Source organism: Taudactylus pleione, unplaced genomic scaffold (assembly GCF_031769625.1).
Source record: "Taudactylus pleione unplaced genomic scaffold, aTauple2 ptg000071l, whole genome shotgun sequence".
NCBI classification, from domain to species: Eukaryota; Metazoa; Chordata; class Amphibia; order Anura; family Myobatrachidae; genus Taudactylus; species Taudactylus pleione.
The window spans coordinates 388,669-404,603 of NW_028284473.1; the positions used below are offsets into that span (position 1 = coordinate 388,669).

General features: G+C 41.9%; 1 protein-coding gene across 27 annotated transcripts in view; it reads right to left on the reverse strand.

The window, feature by feature from the left end:
* Positions 1-15,935, reverse strand: part of OBSCN (obscurin, cytoskeletal calmodulin and titin-interacting RhoGEF) — a 646,947-nt gene that overhangs the window by 225,908 nt on the left and 405,104 nt on the right. For all 27 annotated transcript variants that reach the window (XM_088467488.1, XM_088467486.1, XM_088467498.1 and 24 more), the window contains 4 exons: positions 11,221-11,296; positions 6,705-6,826; positions 5,762-5,959; positions 3,388-3,432 (listed from right to left, as the gene is read on the reverse strand). In XM_088467488.1, the coding sequence (XP_088323614.1) occupies positions 3,388-3,432; positions 5,762-5,959; positions 6,705-6,826; positions 11,221-11,296 (441 nt within the window). The remainder of the gene's footprint in view (positions 1-3,387; positions 3,433-5,761; positions 5,960-6,704; positions 6,827-11,220; positions 11,297-15,935) is intronic.

Genomic DNA, 15,935 nt, shown 5'->3' on the forward strand with positions numbered 1-15,935 from the left:
GTATATGATACATAAATGCATTCTGTGTATAAGGTGTATATGATACATAAATGCATTCTGTGTATAAGGTGTATATGATACATAATTGCATTCTTTGTATAAGGTGTATATGATACATAAATACATTCTGTGTATAAGGTGTATATGATACATAAATGCATTCTGTGTATATAAGGTGTATATGATACTTAAATACATTCTGTGTATAAGGTGTATATGATACATAAATGCATTCTGTGTATAAGGTGTATATGATACATAAATGCATTCTGTGTATAAGGTGTATATGATACATAAATGCATTCTGTGTATAAGGTGTATATGATACATAAATACATTCTGTGTATATAAGGTGTATATGATACATAAATACATTCTGTGTATAAGGTGTATATGATACATAAATACATTCTGTGTATAAGGTGTATATGATACATAAATACATTCTGTGTATAAGGTGTATATGATTCATAAATGCATTCTGTGTAGAAGGTGTATATGATACATAAATGCATTCTGTGTGTAACGTGTATATGATACATAAATGCATTCTGTGTATAAGGTGGATATGATACATAAATGCATTCTGTGTATAAGGTGGATATGATACATAAATGCATTCTGTGTATAAGGTGTATGTGATACATAAATGCATTCTGTGTATAAGGTGTATATGATTCACAAATGCATTCTGTGTATAAGGTGTATATGATACATAAATGCATTCTGTGTGTAAGGTGTATATGATACATAAATACATTCTGTGTGTAAGGTGTATATGATACATAAATGCATTCTGTGTATAAGGTGTATATGATACATAAATGCATTCTGTGTATAAGGTGTATATGATACATAATTGCATTCTTTGTATAAGGTGTATATGATACATAAATACATATTCTGTGTATAAGGTGTATATGATACATAAATACATTCTGTGTATAAGGTGTATATGATACATAAATGCATTCTGTGTATAAGGTGTATATGATACATAAATACATTCTGCGTATAAGGTGTATATGACACATAAATACATTCTGTGTATAAGGTGTATATGATACATAAATACATTCTGTGTATAAGGTGTATATGATACATAAATGCATTCTGTGTATAAGGTGTATATGACACATAAATACATTCTGTGTATAAGGTGTATATGATACATAAATACATTCTGTGTATAAGGTGTATATGATACATAAATACATTCTGTGTATAAGGTGTATATGATACATAAATACATTCTGTGTATATAAGGTGTATATGATACATAAATACATTCTGTGTATAAGGTGTATATGAGACATAAATGCATTCTGTGTATAAGGTGTATATGATACATTAATGCATTCTGTGTATAAGGTGTATATGATACATAAATACATTCTGTGTATAAGGTGTATATGAGACATAAATACATTCTGTGTATAAGGTGTATATGATACATAAATGCATTCTGTGTATAAGGTGTATATGATACATAAATGCATTCTGTGTATAAGGTGTATATGATACATAAATACATTCTGTGTATATAAGGTGTATATGATACATAAATACATTCTGTGTATAAGGTGTATATGAGACATAAATACATTCTGTGTATAAGGTGTATATGATACATAAATACATTCTGTGTATATAAGGTGTATATGATACATAAATACATTCTGTGTATAAGGTGTATATGAGACATAAATGCATTCTGTGTATAAGGTGTATATGATACATTAATGCATTCTGTGTATAAGGTGTATATGATACATAAATACATTCTGTGTATAAGGTGTATATGAGACATAAATACATTCTGTGTATAAGGTGTATATGATACATAAATGCATTCTGTGTATAAGGTGTATATGATACATAAATACATTCTGTGTATAAGGTGTATATGAGACATAAATGCATTCTGTGTATAAGGTGTATATGATACATAAATACATTCTGTGTATAAGGTGTATATATGATACATAAATACATTCTGTGTATAAGGTGTATATGACACATAAATACATTCTGTGTATAAGGTGTATATGATACATAAATACATTCTGTGTATAAGGTGTATATGATACATAAATGCATTCTGTGTATAAGGTGTATATGATACATAAATACATTCTGTGTATATAAGGTGTATATGATACATAAATACATTCTGTGTATAAGGTGTATATGATACATAAATACATTCTGTGTATAAGGTGTATATGATACATAAATACATTCTGTGTATAAGGTGTATATGACACATAAATACATTCTGTGTATAAGGTGTATATGATACATAAATACATTCTGTGTATAAGGTGTATATGATACATAAATGCATTCTGTGTATAAGGTGTATATGATACATAAATACATTCTGTGTATATAAGGTGTATATGATACATAAATACATTCTGTGTATAAGGTGTATATGATACATAAATACATTCTGTGTATAAGGTGTATATGATACATAAATACATTCTGTGTATAAGGTGTATATGATACATAAATACATTCTGTGTATATAAGGTGTATATGATACATAAATACATTCTGTGTATAAGGTGTATATGAGACATAAATGCATTCTGTGTATAAGGTGTATATGATACATTAATGCATTCTGTGTATAAGGTGTATATGATACATAAATACATTCTGTGTATAAGGTGTATATGAGACATAAATACATTCTGTGTATAAGGTGTATATGAGACATAAATACATTCTGTGTATAAGGTGTATATGATACATAAATGCATTCTGTGTATAAGGTGTATATGATACATAAATACATTCTGTGTATAAGGTGTATATGAGACATAAATGCATTCTGTGTATAAGGTGTATATGATACATAAATACATTCTGTGTATAAGGTGTATATATGATACATAAATACATTCTGTGTATAAGGTGTATATGATACATAAATACATTCTGTGTTTAGATTTGGGTCCAATTCCCAAGCTATCTCATTATGGTATACATATATTCGAAAATACGGAAAAATTTGATATCCAAAATACCCCTGGTCCCAAGCATTTTGGATGTGGGAAACTCAACCTGTTATCGTTCTTAGGTACCATACAATAAACAACACAATACTCTATATTTTCAGACATGACCAAAGTAACAATTTACACATTCAACATGTAATCTGTTAACTATTATGCACATTTCTTATACACAGTGGTCGTGACAGTCTGTGTACTGAGCCCCTTACACAGCCCATCAATTTACTAGGGCCACGTAAAATCGCTAAGGTACGAAGTGCTTCATGCCTCAGTATTCTCATGTATATTGGGTCAGCACACAAAATGGTGGGCAAAGGCAGTGGCTGAACTGTAAAAGTGCAAACAAAACAAGATGGCTGACCTCCTGCATCATCTGCGGTTTTCTCTTTTTGCAGTTCCCCAGGCCCTGAAATGACACAAGCGTGAGACTCTGAGGAACGGATGAGGGGTTAAATCAGAATTTATTCTATATTTACTAGTACATCATGCAGAGATATGAATTACCGTCCCACGTGTGTGTGGTAATAAAGCTGTGCGCTTCAGCTGGGTACAGAATGTGTTTCTCATCTATGCCCCTTTTGTAGTTGTCTCCGCAGAAACAACTGCGCAATGTGGCTGCATAATAGCTGCCTGGTACAATGGGATGAGATAATGAAATTACTGGCTGCTCTTGACACACGTTACTGGCAATCAACAGGAAAGCAGGAGGGGGCTGCGTGTGTGATCCGCTGCCATGCTACGCTACACGGGAATAAAGGATCATTTTATCTAACGCTTACGTTGGTATGTGATGTATGAAGATGTAAATATCTGTATTGGTATACCAGAATTAGTATACGCTTCCCATCCAGTTCATTAGCTCAGACATGATTGGAGGGAATTTATTATAAAAAATGGAATCCATACAAATCTGCCCAGGTGATGTGATGCCCAGGTGATGTGATATACAGGTGATGTGATGCCCAGGTGATGTGATGCCCAGGTGATGGGATGCCCAGGTGACGTGATGCCCAGGTGACGTGATATACAGGTGACCTGATGCCCAGGTGATGTGATATCCAGGTGATGTGATGCCCAGGTGGTGTGATATCCAGGTGATGTGATATACAGGTGATGTGATGCCCAGGTAACCTGATATCCAGGTGATGTGATGCCCAGGTGATGTGATATACAGGTAATGTGATGCCCAGGTGATGTGATGCCCAGGTGATGTGATGCCCAGGTGATGTGATATACAGGTGATGTGATGCCCAGGTGATGTCATATCCAGGTGATGTGATATATAGGTGATGTGATGTCCAGGTGATGTGATATACAGGTGATGTGATGCCCAGGTGATGTGTTGCCCAGGTGATGTGATGCCCAGGTGATGTGATATCTAGGTGATGTGATGCCCAGGTGATGTGATGCCCAGGTGATGTGATATACAGGTGATGTGATTCCCAGGTGACCTGATATCCAGGTGATGTGATGCCCAGGTGATGTGATGCCCAGGTGATGTGATATACAGGTGATGTGATATCCAGGTGATGTGATGCCCAGGTGATGTGATGCCCAGGTGATGTGATATACCGGTGATGTGATATACAGGTGATTTGATACACAGGTGATGTGATGCCCAGGTGATGTGATATCCAGGTGATGTGATATCCAGGTGCAGCTTTTAGGAACATGCCCAGTAATATCAGATGCCAGCTGGCATGGCGGAGCTTGTATTAATTCACACTGCGCACCCCCTGAACAGTATGTGCATGAATACGCGCCTATATGCCTGATTCGGGTTCTTACAAGTTACACCTGCCTGCACCTGGTCAGCGGGAACGGAACTTCGGGGCACCTAGCGTACAGTAGACTGAATACAGCTAGTAAGGGAGTGTTATTGCAATTATGCACATGCAGAAAACATGCATATGCACCTAGGAAATATAATTCCGGGTGTTTAGAGAGAAATGCAAATGCTGGATGATAATGACTGTCGCTAGCAAACCGCTTGTGATTGGCTGTTTGCGAACACCACGCTGACGCGTGTACATGTGTGAGCCTGTCTATACAAATGTATGTGAGATGGGGATTTTAGATTGTGTATTAGAGAGGTTTTTGTACAGTAGCTCAATTGATGCTGAATATCAAATGCGTTTGTTGCACATGAAAGAAATTTTCAGCAGGGACGCAAGTGTCTGTGACGTGAGCCTGGCGTGGACCAGACCCACATGTTACTGTTACTGCCCAGAATACAACTCAGCAAATGCCCCTGAGTACTGACATCTAATGAGCAGAGTCATGTAACAGTCCTTTGTGGATAGAAAGCGCTCCGCATCCACCTGCAGGCCAAGGAAAGCGCTCCGCATCCACCTGCAGGCCAAGGAAAGCGCTCCGCATCCACCTGCAGAACAAGCACTGCTCCTTTGCACCTTAGTGAAATACCAGGTGCCTCAATACAAAATCGCGTTTCCCCATGTACAATCAATGCAAGGGATATTTGTGTGCACATAACGCACTTACCTAGGAATGCCCAGATACTTACTGGTCCTATTAATCACGTCTTAGCCTTATAATTCTCTAGCTATAGTGGAACTACTAGTTCCCACATTCCCTGACAGCCATAGGGTGAGATGGAACATGGGGATTTGCAGGCCCACAGTATATAGAGAGTCCCTGGCTTCCTGTGTAATGCAATCTTCTAATGTACAGTACTGTATGCACAAAGCTGATGTGTGCGAGCACCAGGCATTTACCTTTCACTGTCAGTCTGGCGGAGGAGTACGCAGAACCAGAGGAATTACTGATATACGTGGAATATTCCCCAGCATCCTCCTTGGCAACGTTGAGAATCTCCAGTGAGCGCTTCCTCTTCTTCTCAGTGATCAGAATCCTGTCGGACGCATGGATGGGCTGCCCATCTTTAAACCAGTGCACCCGCGGGCGAGGATTGCCTGAGGAACAGTAATGGGATCTGTGTTAGTACATATCTGAGGTACAGACAGCCCACAGGACTGCCACAATGACAAACCATTTCTTAACTGCAAAAAGTAACCTGTAACAGGGGCTCAGCGCTCTCTGGCTGGAGTGAAACACTGTAACAATGAGGGATGGACTGGAGCCTCATAAAACGAGTTACCAATAGAGATCTCTCTCAGGGCCAATAAGATTGAGGGTGTGTTGCGTATGATAATGTTGCTCCAGCCAATCAGCTCCCAACTGTCATCTGTTTGAAAAATGACAGTTGGGAACGGAGTCTTAAAACTTGTTGCGTATAATAATGGTGCGAGAGCCAATCAGCTCCCAACTGTCATCTGTTTGAAAAATGACAGTTGGGAGCGGAGTTTTAAAACTTGTTGCGTATGTACTGTATGGCCTCCTATGTGAACGGTCTATGAATAAAGCCAGTATCAGCAACACGCCAGCGACACGCCCATAAGACGCACATCTCTGTGGACTGTGCGTCTGTTAAGCCCCCCTCCCTGTTACCTCCCAGTCACCATCCAGGAACGCACCCCCCTCCCCTTTCTGCTACCGTGCATCTAAATGTGTACTGCGACTCTGTACAAACCAAAAAGGGACTCATGCGCGGTGCGCCTCAGACGCTCGTGCAGACGCAGCACATCGCTCCGCTGCGGCCGACATCGCCCCGCTGCATCCGATTCAGAGTCAGACCCCTGATTGTTATTTCATTTCTACCTTTCACTCTGATCTCGAATTTTGCAATGGGTGTTCCGGGTGACACCAAAATGTCTCGGAGTTCCTCCACGATCTGCGGCAGCTGCTCCTGCTCCGTGGCCGATTCGATCCCTTCCTGTTCTCTGTACACGGAGATGAGCAGAGACAAAAACATGACTAAATGACACTGTAACCACAATGTGAAGGCTACACACAGCTGTATGTTTATTACCAATGGTTTGTATCACACAGTAACCAATCAGGGGACTGGTGCAAGGAAACGTTTCGTTACAACTTATCTCTCCTATTTACGCTGGTTTAATTCAAAATTATCCTCTATTGCTTCGTATCTGTCAGAAAGTGGCAATTATCAGTAATGTGGGTAGAAGCTATTGTAGCAATCATTTAATATTCACACATGTGTACGGTCACATTAAGGAGAGTTGCTATTTACACTGCAGGTGCACGCCTATAGCCAGGTGTGTATCATACGTGTCAGATATTATATACAGCAGCTGGTCAGGGGTTCAGGAGATGGGACTGTCTGTTTACCTACAGTACAAGAGGTTAGTGCACAATTCTATTGCAATTTTTTACCCTGATACCCAGATGGCACACAAGATGTACCCGGGATCGCAATGTCCAATTAATTCAATTGTAGCAGGTATAATAATTATCCACATGTATCTTGATGAATAGCGGATTAAAACCTGGATACATCTGGTTAAAAGTCAAAGCACAGACTGAGATTTGCAATTTAACATTGGCTGGGCCCCATAGTGCCCCACAAAATATCACCTTGGCGTCCTGCCACGCGCAGCGCAGAAAATCGCTCGTACCATGAATCAAACCTGGAACTCATTTTCTCTCTCATAGCTACAAATGATTCCAGACTCTAAAATGTTATTAACAAATCTAATTTAGCTTCCATCTCAATTTCATGCTCATTATAAAACCATTTTAGGCAGAGGGCGGCAGGCAGGCGCCTATTCATCTTCACCAATTTAGATGTTGATAAAAGTTTATGTAACATTTAGCAAATATATTCTATGTCACTGATCACAGAGAGATCGGGACGGATAAACCACAGGACGGGCGGGTAAACGGCAAAATCTCACCCCGGCACCTGCCGAGGGACCTGGCGTGGGAATAGCACTTACTTGGCTTATTGGGAGGTGACTGGGAAATACGGTTACACCAAAAGGCTTTGCTTATTTTTATATAATGAAAAATAAATCCACTCCAGTAAATATTAATTATATAAGCAATATACAGAAGTGTTTCTCATATACTTATACTTAGGGGTAAATTTACTAAAGTGAGAGTTTTTAGAAGTGAGTTTTAGAAGAAATGTTGCTCATAGCAACCAATCAGATTCTAGCTATTATCTTCTAGAAGCTGCTAGTTAAATGTTAAGTAGAAATGTGAAATAGAGTGTTGTCGTCACAAGCTTTCCACATTATCTTAGTATCGCATATATTTATTAAGGGGCTTTGGAGTAGTTTTCGTGAAAAACGACCCCAATCCCTTCAATTCCCTTTTTTTTTTTAAATAAGCAGTTCACAATTCCCATACTTGTAATGGGAAATGTGATCTGCTCAGATATACTAAAAATCAGGGGTTAGACCTAAGGGAGCCCATAGCAAAAGTTTGATGGACCCCCCTAGGGAGTTTTGGCGCCCAAAGCAGGACCTTAGACGAGTTTACCAGCCATATACGCTGCTAAGCCCTGTGTATTTAGGTGTGACATGTGTAATATGCATGGGCGCCCAAAAATGACTGAATATCGCACACAGCGGGATGTATTAACAGTGAAAATGCGGTAAAACCCCCCGTATGTATTAAGCACCGGAATGCATCGCTTCGTGGGCTTCTTTTTGGGACCTTCCCCCTTGGGATCGGATCCCTCCCATCACCCCCCGTGGCCGGCATCCTTCTGCGGACATCAGGGTGTTAAACCCGGAAGTCCCTCTGTCCGGAGCTCTTATCGGGAGAGCTGTCCTTTGCGATATTCTTGGTACCTAACGCAGTAATGACCCGCGATATGTACCCGAAGACAGGGGGGTGTACCGCATCGCAGAAGCCATGCTTAGTACATCCCGCCCATAGTGTCCTGAGTGTTTCGGATTAGCATTTTTGTTGCAAAGTAATCGGTATAAAGTAGCAGATTAAGCACGATGCATGGCGAGGGTCACTCACGTAGCAATTCCGTCTTTTTACCCAGATTAGCGTCCGAATGCATGCAATGCCAGCGCTAGCGTCCAGGGAACCCGTGCATTGTTCTTTCGTTGCATTAGTGATGCGAATAAGATGCATATTTAATGGGAAAACCTCTACCAGGAAGCTTGGCGTGGCAAAGTCGCAAAGTCTGCTGCGTGCAGAACGCAGCCATTTGGTGCAATATGAGGATAGGTGCATGAGGGCACATCTGTAATACCCCACTATTACCCTTCTGCAGTACCGGTATATCGCTCCCACCACTGAGCACTGGGGGAGGCAGTCAGTCAGTCACGCAGTGGGCGGGCGCTGAACGCGACTTCTAACGTCAGGGATCTATGATTAACCCTTACTTGTTAGACAGAACAGCCCACGACTAGCCCGCAGAGTGAGAGACGCAGCTTCTACAACGAGGGCCTGATTCAGACCCGCTCGCTAGCAAGCAGCCGTTCGTTGCAGACGATGTTCATTAATGTGTGCATGCGTGTAGTTTGCCTTGCGCGTGCGCAAACTAGTACAAGCGATCAGAATGTGATCGCTGGCTCTGCAAAGACAGCCCAGCTGAATGAGTGACAGGAGAGGCCGTTTGTGGGTGGTAACAGGGGCTGGCCAGTAGTAATGGGGGAGTGGAGCTGCGGACGCAGGCATGCCAGAGTGTTCTCACACCGTTTCTGGAGCGTGTGTAATTAACAGTCAGCGCAATAGTACACGTCACCTGGTAGATTTTTACACTGAGCTGCTCGCAGTGCTTGCGGTAGGGTACAGTCAACCGCAAGCGCTGCGGTCTGATCCGATGGTTCCCGATGTTCCGATGGTTGTATATACTTCCTGGAGATGACGTACGCTAGTAGGCAGCTAAAGACAGGCTGGTGGGCGTCTGTAAACACAAAGTGATCACTCGCCAAGACATAATGGGCGTGCTTACGCCTTGCTGTGCTATCGCCTGCCTTCACGTCACTTAGCTGAATTTCCATACGCTGGGAGCGAGCGGCCGCATCTAGCGAGCGGGTCTGAAACAGGCCCTTAAACTGTGACTTTCGAGGGGTTATAATATATATAAATATATAAATAGTACTCATGTATAGGCCCATTTCAGACAATTTTCCTGCCCCTGAGAAATGGTTGGGACACGTTTAGCAGGAGCAGTGACAGAGACAGAGATTGCACAACTTGGGGCCGCCGTCGGTACTGCGATAGTTGCCCAGGGTAAGGCAGCGCCAGACGAGGGCAGCCAAGAGTGAATGAGAGTCTGAAGTGGCATTACCTACCACCACCAACACAATGTAACGGCTCCAGACCAAGGTGCGCTGTAAGTGGCAGATGAACGCCTCAGTGTTGGTGTTTCCTTTATTTTGGTAATTATCTGTACCTGGTTTGTAACCGCGCACAGCAAGGATCTTGCAGTTTGTAAACGATAAACAATATAATAAATAGCATCAGTTCTCTGTGTCTTTGCAGATCAGTGACAGTTTGAATATTAGTTTACAGAACGTTCTCTTCGCTTAGTTTTTATCCAAAGTTTAGTGTAAATATAGGTTATTTTTTTTGAATGGTGAACAGAAAGGTCTATGGGCCCCGATTCATTACGCATCACGACTGCGATTACACACGCAGACGGCCGATTGCTTCGTACTGCGCATGCGTTTCAGACTTGCACGTAGGCTCCACTGCGATCACAGTGACAACGAAGACACATCGCAGAGTGATTGATAGGAAGTGACCGTTTAAGGGGTGATGGTGACAGGGGGGTGGTCAGCGAAACGCAGGCGTGTCAGTGCGTTTGGACGCCGTTACAGGGGCGTGCGTAAATTAGCCAGTACAATGCTATACGCAGCGTGGACTCTCACTGCGTGCAATGAGGTTAGCAAATTCTGAGTAAGGTCAGACCTGTTGTAAGGGTGTGTGAGACGCCAATGGTACTCGATGTTACCAATGGGTTAGCAGACTTGCAATGTGTTACGGATGTGAGTAAGGGGAAGTAGGCTTCCTGATGTTAGTCTGTGACGGCATTGCGGTTGCAAACATTAGCAGTGGGTCAACGTGCATAATCGCAGCTGCGATCGGTAATGACTCAGACCCTGTGTTATCTGCCCTGTTCGGATTATTAGCCATACAGCGAAACACTGCCACCTAGTGTAGAAAATATCATAGAAAATAGCAGAAAGAATAACAGAGCTGGATATTGGAGCAGTAATGTGTGATAGGGATGTCTCTCGACCATGGCACTTCTCTCATTTTATTCAGCAGGGACACCCCTACATAACACTCACTGCCTCTATGGGTAACGGCGGGGAGGATAACGCCTTGTGTTGGAGGTTACCTGGACGCATATCCCTGGGCGCTGAAGTAGGACGATGTTTCCGTAGCCTCCGCGGTGTCGTAGTCTGAACTGGTCACTAAAATGTAAAACACGTGAAGAATTACACACAGGTATTACAAAACACATGGAGCATTACACACAGGTATTACACACTTTACAGAGCATCATTCATTTGTGTCTGGAAGATCAGCAGCAAATCTGGGACTGGGAACCTTGGCCGTTCTGTCCAGTATTATTCCATAGGTCAAATATAGAAAACATTCACTTCAGCTTTCTAATTTGTATTCTAATAAGCATTCCATTTAGCATTCTATTCAGAATTGTAATCCGTGGACCGCATTCTATACAATAATTAATCTGCATTATATTCAGCATTTTAGTCATCATTCTATTGAGCATTCTATTTGGCATTTTAGTCACTGTTCTATTCAGCATTGTATTCACTATGATAATCAGCATTCTATTCAGAATTCCTTTCAGCAATATATTCCATACAAGGGGAATATCTACCTCCATATTTGCTACATGGTTCCGCAAATTGACAACCCCTCTAAGAATAACTTTGTGTAGGGAGGTGGATTTTACCAGAGTCACAAAACACATACAGGCATCTCCTAGTGCAGTACTGAACAAATACACCAAATGTGACTGATATTTTCAATATAAAGGATGTGCGCGCCCAGTATCATATGAAAAAAATATATATATGCTTATATAAACCACATATGGATTACTCTAAGGATATCTCCCACAGGCTCAATCAGGATGTTGCCAAGATTCAATTGGAGTAATAGCTCAAAACAATAAATAAAAATTGTGTAGTATAAATGGCCACTCTGAGAAATTGTAGGATTTTATTGGTACACTCACTTCCAGCACCATCAAAGCAATTCCATTGGTCAGAAACAATGTCATGTGGGAGGCCACCCTACACATTCCCTCACTACCAGTCTTGGTGGCGAAACGCGTAGGGTTATACCATTGGTGTTCCTTTCATGGTGGATGATCTAGCTGAATTCCTGTTTCCAGAATCTATTTCAGACAGCGATCAGATAAACCTGAAGTTATTTTGTATATTGTGAGCATCCATTTTCACACTTGTATCTGATGAATAAAACTTCTGTCAACAGTATTACTCTATTGTAGCCCATTATAGGATTATTTTTTTTGTTTCCAGGGCCCTATGGACCACCAGTCGCAGTTTTGAGCTGTTGAGAGGATCCCCCAAGGATTGATGAATGTATGATAAGCCTGTTATATATAAACGAACCAACGTTGACATTTACAATGGATTTTCCAGAAAAGTCTCTTGTCACTATTATACGGTTAGTGAGCTACATGAGGAGACCTTTCAAGGTTTTCATGGTCCTACCCTGGAATTATTCCATTTCACTAATTTTTACACCATCTTCAGTGCCCATTATTTTTGTATGCGCTGTGCAGGGTGACATACTGTACACAGTATTGGATGTTAGTGTTTAAAATAAAATAGGAAGTTGTTATTCGGATTTTGTTGGTCAGATCATATTACCAGTGGCTACGAAATATAATTTGCATAGAAGGACCAGTTTAATTTGCATATATGTGTGTGTCCAGAAGCAGTGACCCTGGAAACTATAGACCACATTCAGAGCCGTTTGCAAAATGTGAGCACTCACTCTGAATGAGGGTGGCCGCACCATTTTCTGAGCCGGCCTCCTGGCCGCTTGCTAGGCTACGGGTTACCACCCACAGCTTAAATGAGCGACCAGGATGATGGTCGCGATGGTCAAGACCATCGCAACCATCAGGGCTTACGACAAGACCCTTGAGGTAGGGTCTCGGCCTGCCACAAGCCCCAGAGAGCTTTCGGCTCTAATAGAGCCGGAAGCTCTCCCACTGACATCACTGCCCACAAACGGCAAGCGTTCACTTGGGAAGGCCTCCGTTTGTGAAACCACCCCCTCGCCACGCCTACAAAACGGGGCAAGCTGTCGATCAACATCGACAGCCGCCCCTTTTGTAGTGAGCCCTGGAGCGAGAGAATTTCTCTCTCGCTCCGGGGCTTGCGCACGCGCAGTGCGATCGCTGCGTGTGCGCACAGCCAAACATCGACCTGCTTGCGAACGCTCAAGCGCTTGCAAGCGGGTCTGAATGAGGTCCTATATCTTAAGCTGCATGCACACACAACGATTTTGTTACCAACGATTTTATGAACGATTTTCTGTCAGATTATCTGTCAGATTTTTTAAAGTGTAATGAACGATTTTTTTGAACTACAAACGATTTTTGCATATTCCCTTAATGAAAATCGTTCAGTTGGACAGTCTGACTGAACTACAATCTACAAACGTGAACGCGCATGAACGATGATCATTCATCGTTTTAACTCAGAAAGTGAACGATTTTTTCAATGATTGAACAATAAACGATATCGTTAACAATAATCGGTTGAAAAATCGTTGTATGTGTATGCAGCTTAAACGTTAAAAAAAATTTTTTCTTGCAATATAGGTAAGAAACTCATTAATAGTTCATATGACGGTACAGTGTGTGATTCATATGTATCCTATATCTCAATGTATGTGCTGACTGCAGCTGACAAGTTGCTAGTACAGTATATAGACCAGCGGTCGCCAACCCGTCGTTCACGAGCTACCGGTGGCTCACAGGTCTTCATTCAGAGGCGGCCTCGATGTTTGTCAAGTGCGCATACGCACGAGGGAGCCGGCTCCTTCGTGCGCATGCGTGAGACCCGCTACGACCGACAGCGCCGGTCGTAGCGGGTCTCTTTCCAAAGGGGGCGAACTGTCGATGTTGATTGACAGTTCGCCCCGTTTGGAAGGCGGGCCGGGGGGTGGCAGCCCAAACGGAGGCGTTCCCATGGGAACGCCTGCCGTTTGGGGGAGGCCCCACTGACATCACTAGTGATGTCAGTGGAGAGCTTCCTGCTCTGACAGAGCCAGAAGCTCTCCGGAGCTTACGACAAGTGAGACCCTACCCTAGGGTCTCGTCGTAAGCCCCGATGGTCGCGATGGTCTCTGACCATCGCGACCATCACCCGAGCGGTTGTTAGAGCTGTAGGTGTAAACCCACAGCCTAACGACCGAAACAGAGGCGGGCGGTCAGGATGCAAGCGGCCACCCAGTTTCTGAGCCACCGCTTGCATCCTCCGACCGCCTCTGAATGAGGCCCACAGTTCTTTAGAGCAGGGCTGACCGGCCACTTGTTTGGTGGGAGTGTGGGACCAGGCCATCCACTGTCGTTGTTTTACTATGACAAATTTGGCTATTAGCCAGATTTTACCTTTCAATAATAAACTGTGGCTCTTCAAGACGTCTCATTTTTCTCAAGTAGCTCCCATCCCAATTAAGGTTGGAGACAACTGATATAGAGTTATTGTAGGTTCTTGTGCAGAAATCGCTAAAACAAAGTTTATGCTGTGCAAGTGCCCCCTCTGGAGTTCAACTGCATGTACTACAATGACACTGCAATAAGCTTGCAAATGGATCTATCCACATGGGTACCTGATATTTACAGGGTTATGGAATAAAATTAAATACGGTTTTAAATTAGACAGATTATAAAATAACAGCACATCCCGTGAAACAGACATCGGTGTTTGTTTTTGGTTCTAAAAACATTATTGTGGATCAGTGGAAATAGTAAAAAATAAAAAAAAACAATATGGTGAGAATTGAAAGTCAGAAATTAAAAATGGGAAGTTCCGGGGGAGGGTCATAGACAGCCTCTTGCTTTGCTCCTCACTGGTCGAGCGGGAATATGAGATTAAAGTTCTGCATTAGACTGTTAGGTATTCAGTTGATATCGCCGTTGGAATTTAAAACAGCAATTTTCTTAAAAGCAAAACACGTCAATTTGGGTATATTTTCCAACCCAATATACCAGCTATTCCTTATAATAAAGAAATGTATGTATTTAATGTATTTTGTATTTCATTATATTATATATTTTAAATGACACTTATTATATTATTGTATTGTTAACAAATAGTGTAATGTGACTTTTTTAGCATTTACTGTACTACAAATAGTGGCAGGCCTCATCTCTCTGCTGTAGCGGGGTGTAAGTGCATATGTCTTGCACAAATACGGTCTTTAAGCTGGACGTATAGATGCCTCTGACTCCACACATAAACTTGCTTTATTTTACTTGTGTCTTATCAGGGCCGAAACTAGGATTTCTGTCACCTGGGTCAAGACAGTAATTTGGCGCCCCCCCCCTCAAAAAACAAACAAAGCAAACAACAACATAGAGGACAAAAAGGTTGCGTGTTTTTGTGACACAGTAATGTCCCTTACAACGCATTATGCCACAGTAATAGCTCTTACACATTATGCCACAGTATTGCCTCTTACACATTATGCCACAGTAATGCTCCTTACACATAATACCACAGTAAGGTCCCATATACATTATGCCACAGTAAGGTCCCTTACACATTATGTCACAGTAATGCCCCTTACACATTATGCCACAGTAAGGCCCCTTACACATTATGCCACAGTAATGCCCCTTACACATTATGTCACAGTAATGCCCCATATACATTATGTCACAGTAATGCCCTTTACACATTATGCCACAGTAATGCCTCTTACACATTATGTCACAGTAATGCCCTTTACACATTATGCCACAGTAATGCCTCTTACACATTATGCCACAGTAAGGCTCCTTACACATTATGTCACAGTAATGCCCTTTACACATTA